Genomic DNA, 17,755 nt, shown 5'->3' on the forward strand with positions numbered 1-17,755 from the left:
GTCCACCGCACACCTGAGCCTCCTTGAGACCTCGTATGACATTGGGTCCAAACGCGACCATTCTGAGGTCATGGATGGATTTAGCCCTCTTTATGTGTGCGCAAGTGACCATGTAATCAATGACCTCCACCTGTATATATTTAACTTCAATTGGTAGAACTAACCATACTCATAGTCTAGGCTTACACATGAAGAATGATCGCTTGATGAAGCTGGATGATAACCAGCACTTGTGGTGTACAACCCCAGCAAGAATCAATACCTTCAAAATTCAAGGGGAAAAGGAAGTCCATATTTACAGATGCATATTAAATAGTTGGGGCTTTCACCAGTCCGTTTGCAACTTGTGCGGCTACAGGCTAAAGATATGTTTCCACATGTCTTCAACATATCCATAGGCTTTTAGATTGATTGCTGCTCAAAATGTTGAGCTTTCATTTCACAATCACTTTTTTATTAATTTGATTAAAAACTATGTAGAAACACTTTTTTTTGTATTTGATATTGTACCACGTGAGTCCATGTCAATTCTTTCCTCTATCGCAGAATTCGCTCATAGTTGAAATTCCACCCTATCGCAACCAACGCATTACCAGTCCTGTTCAAGTTTATTTCTATGTCTGCAATGGAAAACGGAAGAGGAGCCAAAGCCAGCGCTTTTCCTATCTACCTGCTAATGGTAACTACTTATGCTAAAATGATTACATAGACAAAAGGTGCACAGTTCAAAGCCAACAAACTTGTGATCAAACTGGGCATTTCACCATTTGTCAGGACCATAATTACCTTGTGATTAATTACACCGTAAGATAAAATATTTTAAAAAGCATTTAACAGTTCAAGTCATCAGAAAGGAAATTATGTTACTTTTTGTTTGAAAAACTGCAAACTCAGAACTTGCATCAATACCAGATGTTGTCAAATGAAATTCTGACACATAGAATGATTTTTAGTGAGCAGTGGTGGTTATGCAACAATATGCTATTAAATAGAGGTGGTCAGACAGTGAGTTTAAGCTGGTAGTTCCCTACACTAAAGCAGTGTTCACGTCCTTAGCTATGCTGTCATGAAGAGGTAGAATTGGGGTTTGCGTTTTTCTACAAGGGATTTTTTTAAAATCATGCTTCTTACATTTTTTAAAGTGAGTGCTTAAAGGACATGACTGAAGTGAGTATTGTATTGACACAATACAAAACAAAATGAATCATTGTTAGTATGTGTGTTTCATTACAAATACAGTTTCAGGAGTGCAGTGTGGTACATTTCTCAATGTAAAACAATAATCTACATGGGATATCAGAGACTTGGGTTAGTGTGAAGCATTTTTAAAATAATCTACAGTATATCTGATGTTTGATTAAATAAAGAAAATGACATAGTAAGGAAGACGATTTTGCAATAGGGGTGATGTGTATAACCATGTGACAGAGGATTTGTGGTTGCCGCTGTGTACTTATTACAGTCCCTACATTACTTGTGGTTTTTGAGAGGCTTCCTGTAAAGCAACACAAGTCATGGGACTGAGAGTTCTCTCTACATATAACGTTTGGAATGGCTTTATGACTGTTGACAGCATGAGCAGTCACTGCTTATTAACTAATTTGGGAATGATTGTTGTTTGGATGATGCAATATTGGCTTTGATTTCGAGGGCAAAATCTTTATAAACTCCTTTCAGTGTCTGTTCTTTCGTTACTGTTTGAGATCGCACTGATGATAGATTCCTCGGTGTTGATCAAATGCAATAACCTTGTACACAAACACAACACATCAAATGAGAAAAATGACATTTTGATTCCTCAAGCTCGTGGTACAGAATGTAAATATTTAAGAAGCTATCGTGATTATACAGCAGCAGCCAGTCTTGGATTGGGCCAGAGAGAGAGACTTCTTTAACGCATTGACGTACACATGCGTAGAGCTCTTCCTCCATTGATTGAAACATAAATATTTAGAGAGAGTAGGTGGCAGCTCTCTTTCTCTAAGCACATCAGTTATTTGCAGGAAAGTTCAAAAATTTGTTCAGGAGATCCAAGGAGCCCTTGAGCACTTTTACTGACCTGGTGTAACACTCTGTTGGATTTCTACTCCAATAATATCAAATCCAAGTCTTTTCTTATTCTTTCATGGAGTGTGGGAGTCACTGGCTAGGCCAGCATTTATTGCCCATCCCTAATTGCCATTGAGAAGAAGGTGGTGAGCTGCTGCCTTGCACTGATACAGTCCATCTGGTGTAGGTACGCCCACAGTGCAGTTAGGAAGGGAGTCCCAGGATTTTGACCCAGCGACAGTGAAGGAGCAGTGATATCTTTCAAAGGGCAGAATTGCCCCAGATCTGCACTAGGTGCGGTAGTGGGCGGGTAAAACGATCTCTTGCCCACCAGTTGCGATGGCGGCTTTTCACGCCATATCACCCCAAACCTGCCACGTCAATTATGCACTCCTGGGAAACACGCCATTTTGATGGTGGGCGGGCTCCAATTCGCCTGCCACACTGTCACCTCGCTGCTTCATCACGCCAGGCACCACATTTAAAGTACAGCCGCGCTCAGTGCTTCCAGCCCAGGGCTGCAGCAAAGAAGATATGGCCCCAAAAGGCAAGAAGACTGCAGCCATCGAGCGCCTTTTGGATGACATGGAGGCCCGCTGTGATGTCCTCTACCCCCGCTCTGGCCGCAGGAGGGGCAGCAACATTATCACTCCGGCTTGGTAGGTGATGTTAGTGGTGATCAGTGCCAATGCTGCACAAAAGAGGTTGGCCATCCAGTGCAGATAAAGGGTGAATGATCTCATCCGGGTAAGGCAACCATCTCATCACTCTAAACTCACACACTCAAGCCCATCACACATTCACTGGCATTTCACTCACTGCCAGCTCAAGGGACATCACCACTCACTCTCTCACACACACCCTCACATCTCCATCTGGACTCATCTCCTCTGCAGGCTGCCTCCTCAGCCCTCACCATCTTGAGGCCACTTGCACAGATCAACATGTGTATTCACATGCACCCTGGGATACCCCATTTCCCCAGTACAGCCCTCATCCTGCAGCCTCTTCCCTTGCCTGAGGCTACTTACCCCTCCATCCCTTCTCCAAGTAAGACCTTGCCCTGCAGCCATTGAAAAGCTGCCCACAAACGGCTCATCTGGTAGGTAGAGATCTACCTGTGAGCCCCCCTAAAAGTGATGTGCTGTCTGTGAAGCCTGGCGCATGAAGACTGCGACTGCTGCCTGAAGCAAGGTAGGTAAACAAACCTTGAAGTCACGAGCAAAGCGCACACCTTATATATGCTGTCATGAAACATGTCAGCTTGTTTTCCCACTGCCGTGGGCAGATGATCCAGCTAGAGAGTGAATGTTTAAGTTGCCAGAAGGGGTGGAATGTTGATCAAGTGTTGGGAGGGGGGATGAGTCCGGCGGGCTGGCCCAGTAATGATATGCTGATGCATTACAATGGGGTTCCCAACGTCCAATGGTGGGGAATGTGGCCCGCCGTCGGTGGGTGGAGCAGATGATCGCAAACTGGTTTCACGAAGCCGTGAAACCAAATTTTAGCCGTCTTGCCATATTGTCTGCTTGCGCCACTGAACAGGCCCGACACTGGTGGGCATGGAAAATCCCAGACAAAGTCAGGATGTTGTGTGGCTTGGAGGGGAACTTGCAAGTGGTGGTGTTCCCATGTACCTGCTGCCCTTCTCCTTCTAGGTGGTAGAGGTCGCAGGTTTGGAAGGTGCAGTCGATGGAGTTTTGTTGAATCGCTGCAGTGCTTCTTGCATTCAGTGCACAGCTGCCACTGTGCGTTAGTGGTGTAGAGAGTGAATGTTTAAGTTGGTGGAAGGGGTGGAGTGTTGATTAAGTGGGTGTCGAGCTTCTTGAGTATTGTCGAAGTCACAGTCATCCAGGCAAGTGGAGAGTATTCCATCACATTCCTGACTTGTGCCTTGTAGATGATAGACAGGCTTTGGGGAGTCAGGAGGTGAGTTACTTGCCTCTGAATTCCCAGCCTTTGACCTGATCTTGTAACCACAGTATTTATATGGCTGGTCCAGTTCACTTATGGTCAATGGTAAATCCCCAGATGTTGATAGTGCGGGATTAGGCAATGGTAATGCTATTGAATGTCAAGAGGAGATGATTAGATTCTCTCTTGTTGGAGATGGTCATTGCCTGACACTTGTGTGGTGTGAATAGTATTTGCCAATTATCAGCCCTAGCCTGGATATTATCCAGCTCTGCATGGGCTGCTTCAGTATCTGAGGAGTTGTGAATGGTGCTGAACATTGTGCAATCATCAGTAAACATCCCCACTTATGTTGGAAGGAAAGACATCGATAAAGCAGCTGAAGATGGTTGCCTAGGACATTATTCTGAGGAAATCCTGCAGTGATGTCCTGGAGCTGAGATGACTGACCCCCAACAATGACAACCATCTTCCTTTGTGCTGGGTATGACTCCAACAAATGGAGAATGTTCCCCATGATTCCTATTGACTTCATTTTTGCCAGGGCTCATTCCAATGCTGCCTTGATGTCAAGGGCAGTCACTCTCACCTCACCTCTTGAGTTCAGCTGTCTTGTCCATGTTTGGACCATGTTTGTAATGAGGTCAGGAACTGGGTGGTGCTGAGGGCAAGGCTGCCTCCTGCACAGTACTTTCCATGATTTATTACATTGAACTTACAGCGCTAAAACAGGCCATTTGGCCACACATCTCCTCCCACCATACTTCACCTGACCCTATCAACATAACGTTCTATTCCTTTTTCCTTCATAATACTTAATCCGTGTTCCCATAAATAAATCTGCTATTAGCCTCAACCAAGCCAGTGGTAGCGAGTTCTACATTCTATTCACTCTCTGGTTAAAGAAGTTTATCCAGAATTCTGTATTGGATTTATTAGTGAATATCTTACTAGCCCTAGTGTTAGACTCGCTCAAAAGTGGACCTACTTTCTCTACACCTTTCCTATCAAGTCCCTTCACAATTTTAAAGATTTCTGTTATGTCACCCATCAAACTTCTAAAGAAAAGAGGTCCAGCCTGTTCAGTCCTCCCTGGTGGTGACAGCCTCTCATTTCTGCTATAATCTCTGAAGTTGATCTTTAACTCTATTTTAGGGTGCATTTTTAGCTCGTATCCTCTTGGGAGATAGATGGAATAGTGGAAATGTCACTCAAATAATAATCCAGGCTAACGCTCTGGGGACATGGGTTCAAATCCCAACATGGCAACAGGCAGGATTTAAGTTTAATTAATAAATTTGATTTTAAAATTAAAAAAAACCTGGAATTGAAAGCTGTTCTCATTAATGGTGACCATAAAATTATCATCAATTGTTGTTAGAAATCCATCTGGTTCACTAAGGTTCTGTAGGGAGGAAATCTGCCATCCTTACCAGGTCTGGCCTACCTGTGACTCCAGACCCACAGCAATGTGGTTGACTCAGTTCAAGGGTAACCAGGGATGGGCCACAAATGCTGGCCTTGCCCGTGACACCCACACCCAAGAAAAGAATAAAGAGAACATGATAGCTTATGTTGCTGAAATTGCTTTTAATATAAACGTGCCCTTAGACTAAGCAGGTAGAGGCCATTGCCTAGATTTTCTGCTTGACTGGCACACTGGCAGAAGGATAAGGAATTGTGACTTCCACCTACCAAATATCTACGGTCCAGAGTATTTTGAATAGCTTTATCCAGCTCCCCAGTTTCGGTTGGTTAAATTGTCTGAGAGGTAAAGAGAATGGCTGTGGCAGGTGGCCTATGTGTGCTGCCTTGTCGAGCTTTGTTGTAAAAATAATGATTGATTGCATGGCCTTTCCTGTTCATTTTTAAAGAAAAATTGAATATCCTTTTTAAAAGTTAAACATCCTTCCCCGCCCTGTATAGCAATCTTGGGTCCCAGCTGGATTCTATGATGCTAATGTGTTGGTATTTTCTTTTATCATTTGCTTGTCATGACAATCATCCCGTTGATGTGCAGGCAGACGTCTAGGGCTGGATATTAATTCAGCAGACGGGGTGGAAGCCGGCATGATGCCTCAAGCCTTGGGGGACGGGAAGAACAGGCTTGACTTTAATGGCAGGGCCTGGTTAGCAGCTTTTGCCTCTGTTTCCTGGCCGCAGGCTGCTTGGCTGTGAGGCTGGAAGCTGCTGCCTGCGAGAGTTGGTGGAAGCGGAGATGATCCATGATTTCATCTGGAAGTCGGACCGGCACTTGAGGGAAATGAACTTGCAGGGCTACAGGGGTAGAGCAGGGCAAGGAGACTGACTGGATTGCTCTGCAGAGAGCCAGCATGGATCATATAGGCTGAATGGCCGCCTTCTGCGTCGTAATAGCTTTTATGATTCAGTGGCCTGAATCTTCACCTTGGCGAGTGGGAGCGGGGCCCTCTCACCGAGGTGTAAAATGACACGGGGTGACATCGGGCATGCGTCCTGACATCACCCCGTTTCATCGAGATTTTCAGTTCAGCGGGCACGCAGCTAAGTCAGCCACGCGCCCGCCGAACTGTCAAAGGCCTATTAAGGCCGTTTAAAAAGGCAATTAAGCATTTACCTGAGCTGGTCCGTCCAACCTTAAGGTCGGCGGGCGGAGGGGGGGAGGGTGGGGTGCGGCAGGCAAATAGCCCAGGCAGCCTTCACATTTTTCATGGAACCTCATCCACGGGCGGGATGAATGGTCATAAATTTTCACACAAATTTTTATTAAATTTAATGCCCCAGCTCATGTGGCAGTTTCACATGAGGGGACGTGTCATCAAAATTATTTCTCCACTTTATTAACCTTGTAAAACTTAAAACTTATCCCCCTGAGGCTCCTCTGTGCCTCAGGGAGATTTCTGCACTCTTCCACGTGCATGCGTGAAGCAGCCCATTCCCGACTCAGGGAACCCACTCCTGACTCAGGGAACCCACTCCTGACTCAGGGAACCCACTCCCCTCTCAGGGAACACATTCCCGACTCAGGGAACCCACTCCCCTCTCAGGGAACCCACTCCCCTCTCAGGGAACCCACTCCTGACTCAGGGAACCCACTCCCCTCTCAGGGAACCCACTCCTGACTCAGGGAACCCACTCCCGACTCAGGGAACCCATTCCCGACTCAGGGAACCCACTCCCGACTCAGGGAACCCACTCCCCTCTCAGGGAACCCACTCCTGACTCAGGGAACCCACTCCCGACTCAGGGAACCCATTCCCGACTCAGGGAACCCACTCCCGACTCAGGGAACCCACTCCTGACTCAGGGAACCCACTCCTGACTCAGGGAACCCACTCCCCTCTCAGGGAACACATTCCCGACTCAGGGAACCCACTCCTGACTCAGGGAACCCACTCCCCTCTCAGGGAACCCACTCCCACCCGCACAGGGAGTGCTCAGCGCTTCTGGGGCCCACGTCATGCTGGGCGGGCCTTAATTGGCTCGTCCATGTAAAATGGCAGCTGGGACCCGATCGGGGGTGCCGATCGGGCCCGTTGCCTGCCTGCGCCCGCCCCCACACAACCCCCTACCCACCCCCCCACCCCCCCGCCCCCAACATGGGGAATATTCTGCCCTATGTATAAGCCTTTGGCATATGGCCATGCCTGGGAGCAAAAATGAGAGAGAGTGGGATCCAAAACTGCTGGTGGTGGTAGGTTGAGGGGTGGGGGAGTGCGGTGGAAGCCACAGGAAAATCGGACGCCAGGGCCGGTGGTAGGAACGGAGGGGAGCAGATCAGAGGTCAGAAGAGTCAGGTTGCAATCACAGGGGATTGGGAAGCAGGCAGGTTGGGCCCAGCACATGAATGCCAAGACAGTTCCCTCCAGGATCCGGCAGTCTTGTTTCCCTTTAGCCGCCAGGTTTCCAGAAGCCCAGAAAACTCATCAGGCCAGGGTTAAATTTAAAATGGCAATTGAGTATGAGGCCCGTAGCCTAATTATAATATTTAAATTGACAGCCCGCCTCCTGGGAGAGGGTTGATCGGCCATGCCCTTCCTCCCACCCCTCTGTTAAAACTGGAAGTGAACAGGTTGAATGCGGGTTGGTCACACCCAATGAAAATCCCACCCCAACAGGAGGAGGTTGGAGTTGGGGGGTGTCCCTCGGGCCTCTAGTGTGAAAGATGAGGGGGTCACCTCCTTCATGTTCCCACTTCCACAGGCAGGGCCCTCCCTTGACTCAACTCCTCACTTGTGTGCTCCCACCCCATTCCCCCAATCCTGAGGTGGGGCCACATGACCTTCATAGATCCTGCCATGATTTTAATTCTATTGATTCTGATAGAATGGAGGGTCCTATAAAGTGCATGCAACCTGCACCACTAGATTACCACCAAGGTGAAGCAAAAACCTTCCCCAATCTTTGCTAAAATCAACATGCTGCCATTGTTGTGCTACAGTCACCATCCTGACTTGGAAATATATCGCCTTTCCTTTAATGTCACTGTGGAACTCCCTCCCTGTCAGCACGGTGGGTGTACCTACACCACAGGGACTGCAGCGGTTCAAGAACATACCTCACCGACCACTGTCTCAAGGGCAATTGGGGAGGGGCAATAAATGCTGGCCTACCCCCCAACGCCCACACCCTGTGAATGAATAAAAATAAACGTCGGGCAGGGTCGAGGCATAATTGTTGTTTTCATGGCTTTAAGAGACAGCAGCACTGATGCTGACACAAGCATTGGACTATTTTCTGTTTTCCTCTGACTCTAACACTTGTGTCTTGTAAAAGTGTACTTTGACAGCAGCTAGTTACTGATGCACCGAATGTAAGTAGTTGTAAATTCTTCAATATCACTGTTGCTGTTTCCAAAATTGAGAAAGCATCCACTCAGACACCTTGGAATGGGCACAGCTTCAGAGTGAATAAATTGTACATTCGAGTTTCCACTGGGTCAGCACTGGAAAAATGTTTTAAAAGTTACTCATCGTTTGGCCAGTAAGACATCTTTTCATTGGGAAAAAAATTGTAAACTTCTTAATTAACTTTTCAATCGCCAAAAAAAGTGTTATTCGAACTTTAAGAGGAGGATAGGAATACTAAATGGAATATGTCTTGGAACTGTAGAGCTATACGGCAAAGAAGGCTCTCCTGCCTGTGCCGACTCTGCAAGACCCATCCATGTTTAATTCCACTGCCCCAAGCTCTTGCAGCACTGCATCTTCCTCTGCTCCAAATATTTATCCAGCTTTTTTCCTTTAAAAAAAAAACTACCAGTCCCTGTGGTAGAACATTTCATAGCCCAAGAATCCTCGACATAAAAAAAAAATCTCTTTAGTGAGCATCTTAAATTACATACGAATTAGGAGCAGGAGTAGGCTATTCAGCCCCTCGAGCTTGCTCCGTCATTCAATAAGATCATGGCTGATCTGAATGTAACCTCAACCCCACATTCCTGCCTACCCCCGATAACCTGTCACCCCCCTAGTTAATCAAGAATCTATCTAGCTCTGCCTTAAAGATATTCAAAGTCTCTGCTTCCACCACCTTTTGAGGAAGAGAGTTCCAAAGACTCACAACCCTCTGGGAGGAAAATTTCTCCTCGTCTCTGTCTTAAATGAGCGACCCCTTATTCTTAAACAGTGACCCCTAGTTTTAGGTTGTCGTGGAATCCACAACCTGAGGGAAATAGGCTTTCCCTAATCACTCTAACGAATCTATTCATAATTTTGCAAACATCTATGAACATCTTAAGCCGGGATTTTCTGGCCCCGACAGCAGTGGGCATCGTCACAGGAGGGATGGGAAAATTTAGAGAGCCCATTGACTTTTAACGGCTCTCCAAATTTTCTCGTCCTGCCCATGGCGATGCCCGCTGATGTGGGGGCTGGAAAATCCCACTTTTGGCCTTCACTGCTACTTTGGAATAAGATCAAGTATCTAATTAAATGATGTTAAACCTCTATAAATCACTGGTTCAGCCTCAGCTGCAGTGTTGTATCTAATCCTCAGCTCTACAGTAATGGAAGAATGGCAAGAGGGTACGGAGGTTTGCTAGAATGATATTGGGGAGGTGATGGCATAGTAATGACAGCAGCTGGTGGAATTTGAATTCAGTTAGTAAATCTGGAATATAGAGCTAGTCTCAGTAATGGTGACCATGAAACTATCATTGATTGTCATAAAAACACATTGGGTTCACCAATGTCCTTTAGGGAAGTAAATCTGCCATCCTTACCTGGTCTGGCCTACATGTGACTCCAGACCCCCAGTAATGTGGTTGACTCTTAACTACCCTCTGAAATGACCTAGCAAGGTCAATTAGGGATGGGCAACAAGTGCTGGCCTTGCCAGTGACACCCCCATCCCATGAAAGTATAAAGAGAAACAAAAACACCAGGGATGAGGGACCTCAGTTATGTGGAAAGACTAGAGAGGCTACAATTATTCTCCTTAGAAAAGATTAAATAAACATTTAGTAGGTATCCAAAATTGAGTTTTGAGACAGTGGATGAGGAGAAACTGTTCCCAGAGGCAGGACAGTTAGTAACCAGAGGACAACAGATTTAAGTTAAGAATATTTTTTACACAGTGAGTTGTTATGATCCGGAATGCACTGCCAGGAAGGGCGTTGGAAGCAGATTTAATAGCAGCTTTCAAAGAGGGATTAGAAATATACTTGAAAATGAATAAAATTCAGGGCTCTGGATAAAGAGCAAGGGGATGCGACTGATTGGATAGCTCTTTCAAAGATCTGGTATAAGCATGTGAACTAAATGGTCTCCTATGTGGTGTCATTCAGTAATCTGAAATCTGTCACCATAACTGAAGTTCCCTATTCCTAGCATCAATCTAGTGAATTGACATTGTCTGCAATGTCAATAATGTTCTTCCTGTGAGTGGGAGGAGAGGGAACAAAACTGCACAAAGCACTCTAACCTATGACATAACCATAATTTTTAATTACTTCCTTACCCTTCTACTCTACACCTCTATTTATGAAAAACAAAATAATGCTGGCCGTTTTTTTTTGTTAAGAGCATTATCTACAGCATTTGTACTTTCAGGGAATGCTACGATCTCCCTGTATATCTGCCCCTAAAACACCATTCCTTGTTGCTCATCCCAAAACCTATTACCTCATACATGCATCTTAAACTGCATCTGCCATCTGTCTACCCATTCTGCTCATCGACCTGTGTTATCCAACTGAAGTCCATTATAAACCTCCTCAGTAGTTACCAAGGCCCCAACGTTTCTGCTGTCTTGCAATTTCAAAATTGTAGTCCCCCATGCCCAAATTCCATATCATCCACACTTGGAGGGCAAAAGTGAAATTAGCACTGCCCTCCAGAGGCACGCATTCACATAAATTCTTTATTCCCTGAATGCTTATTCATGCTGCTTTAATTTTATATCATATGCCTGAATTTTTCTAATCAGCTTCTCATATGGCAACTTATTCAGTACCCTCTGAATAATCATATAGACTCTGAAGAAGAGTCACACAGATTTGAAACGTTAACTCCGTTTCTCTCTCCGCAGATGCTGCCTGACCTGCTGAGTTTTTCCAGCATTTTTCGTTTTTATTTCAGATTTCCAGCATCCGCAGTATTTTTCTTGCAACCATGCATATTCCCTTCATCTATCCGATGGACCACCTTTTAAAATATTCAGTTAAATTTGTCAAATGCTGCTTTGCCTTCAATAAATCTGTTCAAAGCCCTCAATAATTCTATCCTAAATGATAGATCCGAAGAGTTTTCTCGTCACTAAAGTTAGACTAACTGGTCCATAATTCTTCTGCACATGCGTCCCTCCCCACTGGAACAAAGCCGACACACTCTCCCATTCCACAACACAATTAGCATATTCAGAGGGCTTGGAACGCTGTGGGGCCAGAGCCTCTGCTATCCTGCTTCTCCTAACAACCTGCAGTGTGTGACATTAGCCTTCTCTACACTTGAGTTCAGCTATGAGTAAATTCCTTTTCTACAGATCTCTCAACAATAGTCCCATATCCTTAGTTATATCCACCTACATTATTTGTAATCTACATTGGGCCATTAAATCTCTCCCACCTTGTTGTTGGGAAGTAACAATGCTCGACACCTGCTGCTGTTATCGGGGGAAGTTGGAATTGGGTGGGAAACAAACAGCCAATTCAAAACTTTTGACATTCGACATAAAAATGTGATGAATTTTAATTCTAACTTGCTTGCCCAAATTTGCTTCCTCCTGCCGACGTAACTTCCAACTTTGAGAAGGGAGACCTGGCACAATGGCATTGTGCTCCACTTTGTACTCCGACCCACCCTAAAACCGGTTGAAGTCGTGTGTGCGACTCCAGGCCACATTTTCCGCACTCTCTTAACCGACAACTACAGCAAAAAAATTTAACTTAATTGAATACTAATTAACCTTTAAATTAATTTAATCAGCATTTGCATGACTTGTTCAGCTTTTTACAATTGAACGGCCACAGGTTTGCTTTAGCAGGAGAATCATTAATATGTCATTAATATGGCATAATGCTTGTCTGGTTATAATGTGGCATATTATCTGACTTATTGTGATGAATGTAAATGGTGATTTTATCCTCGGGAGGATGGTGCCAGGCATTGCACACATGCCTCCTGTCTGATGTCCTCATTACGAGGCCCAAGGCATCCTGAGAGCTAGTCCTTGTTTGTGTTTGCTCGGTCCTCTGTGAGCACTCAGATGGCACTCAGAGGCGGCTCACCGAGTGAAGTGGGCAACAAACCGGGTGACTGCAGTACAGAGCTGATATGATATAGTGGAAAATTGTGCTCTTCCCGGGTCCACAAACACCTTTTGGGGTGGGTTGAGGCTGAGGGAGGGGGAAGCAGAAACCTACATTTAAGAACCCAGGTTAGACCACTCAGAGCTGGGTACCAATGGACAAATCATGCATGGTGCATGCCCTACACATTCACACCTCAAAATTTGCTTCAGGGTTCTATGTACATTGTCAGACTTTGATTACCATGTTGGAGTCAAGCTTCTGTTTGAAATAGGCGGGTGCCTGGGCAGCCCATGAGGAAGCCCCCAGTAACAGGAGGAGTACAGGCAGGAGTAATGACAACTTGCATTTATATATAGTGTCTTTATATATAAGGTACTTCACAAAGATGCTGTCAACCAAAATTTTAACACAGAGCCACGTTGAGATACTAGCACAGCCGACCACAGAGTTGGTCAAAGAGAGAGGCTTTAAGGGGTGTCTTAAAAGAGGAGAGAGAGGTGGAAAAGTTTATGGAAGGAATTCCAGAACGTAGGGCCCAGGCAGCTGCCAATGGTGGGTACCGGGGATGCACAAGAGACCAAAATAGGAGGAGCACAGAGATGTCAGAGGTCATAGAGCTGGACAAGGTTCCAAAAGAATGGGCCAAGACCATGGACGGATTTAAAAGTAAGGATGAGAATTTCAGATTTATTGCATTGCCAGACCAGCTGCCAAAGTAGGTCAGTGAGCAGAGGTGTGATGGGTGAATAGGATTTGGCACGGGTTGAAATACAAGCAGTAAAGTTTTGGATGAGCTGAAATTGATGGATGGTGGAAAATTGGAGACCAGCCAAGAGAGCATAGGAATAGTCGATTCTGATGGAAACAAAGGCATGGATGAGGGTTTCAGCAGCTGACGTTGAGACAAGCAATATTAAAGAGGTAGAAATGGAGGGGGTCTTGGATGATGGTAATATGGCATTGGATGCTCAACTCAGGGTCAAGTCAGATGCTGGGTTTGCAACCAGTTTGGAAAGTGGAACAGTTGAGGGGATGAAATCTGTCTAGCGAATGGAGTTTGTAGTGACAACCAAAGAGAATGATGGTAGGTGTATCCCTGCTAACTCAGGTGCAGTACCATCCCACTCTCACCAGCCAGTGGCTGTTAAAAACATCTCCCCAGCATATCTGCATTCATTTGCTGTCGTAGCAGGGTGACTAACCGTCCCTTATGTTATGGAGATCATCCCTTATCTGAGTCCACTGTTCTGTGTCCCAGCTGCATGGTGCCAGGATGCTGTTTATCCTGTAATTTGGACCTTGAAAAGCACGTGCAGTACCCACTCTCCTCTCATTTGCATGTGCTCACAGCTCTGGCCGCATATGCCCTGCTTTCTTCGCTCAGACAGCAACCGCCTCCCCCCTCACTGCCATCTGTCTTCCCCCCGCCCCCCCCCCCCCCCCCCCAAATCTCTCAGCTCTGGCACCACATCACTACCGTCCCACCACACCCTACTTGTACAGGCCCGCAGGGCAAGCTGTCCTTTAATTTCCTCCTTGGGAGTTGGTCATCTCGAGTCAAACATTAGCATCATACTTTGGCCCAAACAATGCAGTGACAAATTGAAAATTACGCTGTTCCTCTGGCTTGCACCAAGCTCTGGTCATAGAATCCCCATAGCATCTGTTTTCTTTTCCCTTGTCCCTGCCTGAAAGTTGTTGGCAATTAAAATTTTCTAACTATCAACATAATAAGTGATAATCTGGGAAGATAATTAGAAGCTGTTTGCTTCAAAGTTCAACTAATTCTCTTTTTGAAAAATAAAGCAAATGGACTTAGGAAACTCTATGAAGTAATACAGAAGAGGTCTTTAATCAGTAATCTCATTTTCCACACACACTCTCTCTCACACACACTGTTTCTCGTGGCTGTTTTTTTTTTGAAAAACTACTTTATTCATAAAATATCTGGAAGAACATTGCGAAACATTTCTAAATGGCCATCACAAAAAGTGCAAGCAGGTTCAACTTTTACACATGGATCACGAGGTGCTTCAATATAATCAATGAACATTACAGTCATGTCAATATGGTCATTACAGACAGTGCAATGGTATTGGAGTTATCGATATACATCATGTTGCACTCTGAGATGCTTCAATACAATTATAATACATTTAGTATTCACTACATACATTCAATGTGAGCCGTACAGCTCGAGGGGTCTATACCTTTCCCAGCCCCTCGGTACACTATGGCAGAAAGGTCTTAGACAGCGACCTTTCCCCATTTCTCATGGCTCTTTTTCGCACACACTCTGTCACACTTGCACTGCCGTCTCTTTCTCATGTTCGTACTCACTCTCTATCCCTCCCTCTCCCTCTTTAAAAAGCTCTCAGTACGGATTTTAACTGAATAAAGATTTTGAAACCTGCTCTCTCAAGCTGCTCTCAAGTAATTTTGATAAACTTTCAAGCAGAAATTGTTCCAACACTGAAGGAAATCCAATCAAAGCATCCGAATGAATGGAATGATGCGTTCTGGGCAATCATTCAAGCTGGACAAATTCCATTTGTAAACCTGGGTGCAAAGGTGAATTCCAACCTTTGGCCTAAGGGAAAGGCTGAGACCTTCATGTTAAAGCCATGATGGGCCAAAGGGCCTGTTCCTGTGCAGTGTGGCTCTGTGGCCTGGCCTGAAGTTTTCCCATGTCGGGCGGGCTCGGTGGGAGCTGGCAGGGGGCGGTTGCGAAGCTGACCACCGCCCGCAAGCGGCTCTGTGCCACCATTTTGGGCAGGCGGCCAAACTGAGGCCCGCCCAGCGTAAGACGCGGAGTCAGGGGCCAGCCCTCGTTCGCGTGCGGAGCTGCCTTAGGGAGATTGGAAGCGCCTTTGAAATAATTGAATAACTGGATTGAAAATTTAATTAAGCAAGTCCCCCTCACATGTGACCTGTTTTTATATTTCAGAAAAATGTTTTATTTAATTCGCTCGTGGATGAGGTTCCCGAACAAAACGTAAGGGCCACTTGGCCTGCCCGCCAACTGTTAAGGTTGGACGGGCAACGTAAAGTTGACCTTAATTATTTCCTTAATGGCCTTTTAAATATCGGTGAGTGCACGGCCGACTTCGGCACTCACCGGCCAACCGAGACAGCGAGATGACATTGGGACGCACACAGGACACCATCGCATGTCATTTTACACACCAGTGTGTCGGGCCTGTCCCCGCACACCGACTGAAAAATCCGGGCCTATGACTCTATGACAATCCCATTAATACTATTAATCATGATATTGTGATGTGTGTAGTTTTTTTTGTAAATTATGTTTTCTTTCATTTGAAATTTTAGATAAATCAATTCTTGAGGAAAATATGGCAGAAGTACTTTGAGGGAATTGTAGAAACCGGGTGGCCAGAATTTGTGCACCAACGAATTGACATAAGCGAAACCCTTTATAAATGTGATCATAGGAACTCCGAATAAGGAAAAGTTGGCAAAAACAGTTGTGGCAAAGAACGTGATGACAGGAAGTCAAGTTGTGCAGGCAGGAGAAGCTCAATTTTTAAGGGGATGGGGGGTGTACTACTCACCATCCCCCCCCACTGCCAGAAGCAAAGTTGGTCACAAACCGACTGACTTTAAAAAAATGCCGCTCCACAGCAATAATTTTTTTTTGTTCATGGGATGTGGGCATCGCTGGCCAGGCGAGCGTTTATTACCCGTCCCTCGTTACCCTAGTTCAGAGGGCAGTTAAGAGTCAAGCACATTGCTGTGGGTCTGGAGACACAAGTAGGCCAGACCAGGTAAGGACGGCAGATTTCCTTCCCTCAAGGACATTAGAGAACCAATTGGGTTTTTACACCAAGCGGCAATGGTTTCATGGTCATCATTGGACTTTTAATTCCAGATGTTTTATTGAATTCAAGTGTGGCCACCTGCCAAGGCAGGATTTGGGTCCCCAGAGGATTACCCCGGGTCTCTGGATTACTAGTCTAGCAACAATTGCCATTGCCTCCCCTAAATATGCTGCAGGCGGCCTTAACAAGCTGAGAGTCGGACTTCCACCCCTCAGAGGAAGGGAGCCCTGCCCTCCAGAGCTGCTGACCAATCTGATTGGCCGACAGCTCTTGCAGCCCCAGCAGCAGCGCCAGAAGGGAGCAGCAGGACTACAAGGAGGCCCACGAAGAAATGTCATGGGCACTGGGCAAGGTGGGTCCGGAGTTTCTTGAGTGAGGAGGGATCGGGTAGCCCAGGGAGGGAAGCAAGAAGGGTGAGGGGATGGGTTTTGGGGCCAGGCGGGGAGGGACAAAGGGTGGTATAATATTAGTGGGGTGTCACTGTGCACACAGGGCACCAGCCGTAGGAGGTACCCCCTTTCCTACCCAGCCTTTCACCAATGTTGGTGAAAAAAACGCCCTTTCCACTCTCATCCATCTTCCACTGCTCAGCGTGTTATGGTAGTGGAGGTGGATTGAGGCCCTTAATTGACACTTAATTGGGCAGTTAAGGGCCTCACTAGGCCTAAGGGCAGGTGGCCTAGTGTGAGCCTTACTCCCCACCCCCCTACTTTGGGGACCGGGTCGAGGACAGGCAGGAAGGCCTGGGCTTCCCAAGTTGGCTGGTGCAGCCCAACCAAAAACATGCCCGCCAGGGGTCTGTAGAATTCCTCCCGAAGTGTGTGCAGGCAAAAAATTTTAAATAAATGCATTAGTAGATCTCTCTGAATTTAGTCTTGTGTTGCACATAGCGATAACATGCACGCACAACTTGTGAAATTATCAGAGTTCCCAAAGTCTACCCTAATCTTTGGCCTGTCCTTAACTTCCTACAGACCCTCCATCCAGTCGGTATCTTGAGGGCAGGCCAAAGTTTCCTGTTTTTCAGACACGTAACTCTGGGGAACCCAGCAAGCGTTTCCTGAATATGAGGCAGGAGGTTCGAAGTGTGGCCTCCTGCCCCATTTGCATTTTCTAATTGGTCTGGTGTGCACAACAGGTTCAGGGCAAAATCTCCCCATAAGGAAAGTTGTAGTAATAGCTGAGCAATGTAAAAGAGATCAAGGCCTCTGCCTCATCTTGC

The 17,755-nt window shown here is 46.0% G+C and overlaps 1 protein-coding gene across 4 annotated transcripts in view; it reads left to right on the forward strand.

The window, feature by feature from the left end:
- Positions 1 to 17,755, forward strand: part of nfatc1 (nuclear factor of activated T cells 1) — a 269,605-nt gene that overhangs the window by 113,768 nt on the left and 138,082 nt on the right. For 3 of the 4 annotated variants that reach the window (XM_041189713.1, XM_041189715.1, XM_041189712.1), the window contains exon 8: positions 547 to 679. The exons of the other annotated variant lie outside the window; for it this stretch is intronic. In XM_041189713.1, the coding sequence (XP_041045647.1) occupies positions 547 to 679 (133 nt within the window). The remainder of the gene's footprint in view (positions 1 to 546; positions 680 to 17,755) is intronic. 4 annotated transcript variants of the gene reach the window in all.

Source organism: Carcharodon carcharias, chromosome 6, assembly GCF_017639515.1.
Source record: "Carcharodon carcharias isolate sCarCar2 chromosome 6, sCarCar2.pri, whole genome shotgun sequence".
Lineage (NCBI taxonomy): Eukaryota > Metazoa > Chordata > Chondrichthyes > Lamniformes > Lamnidae > Carcharodon > Carcharodon carcharias.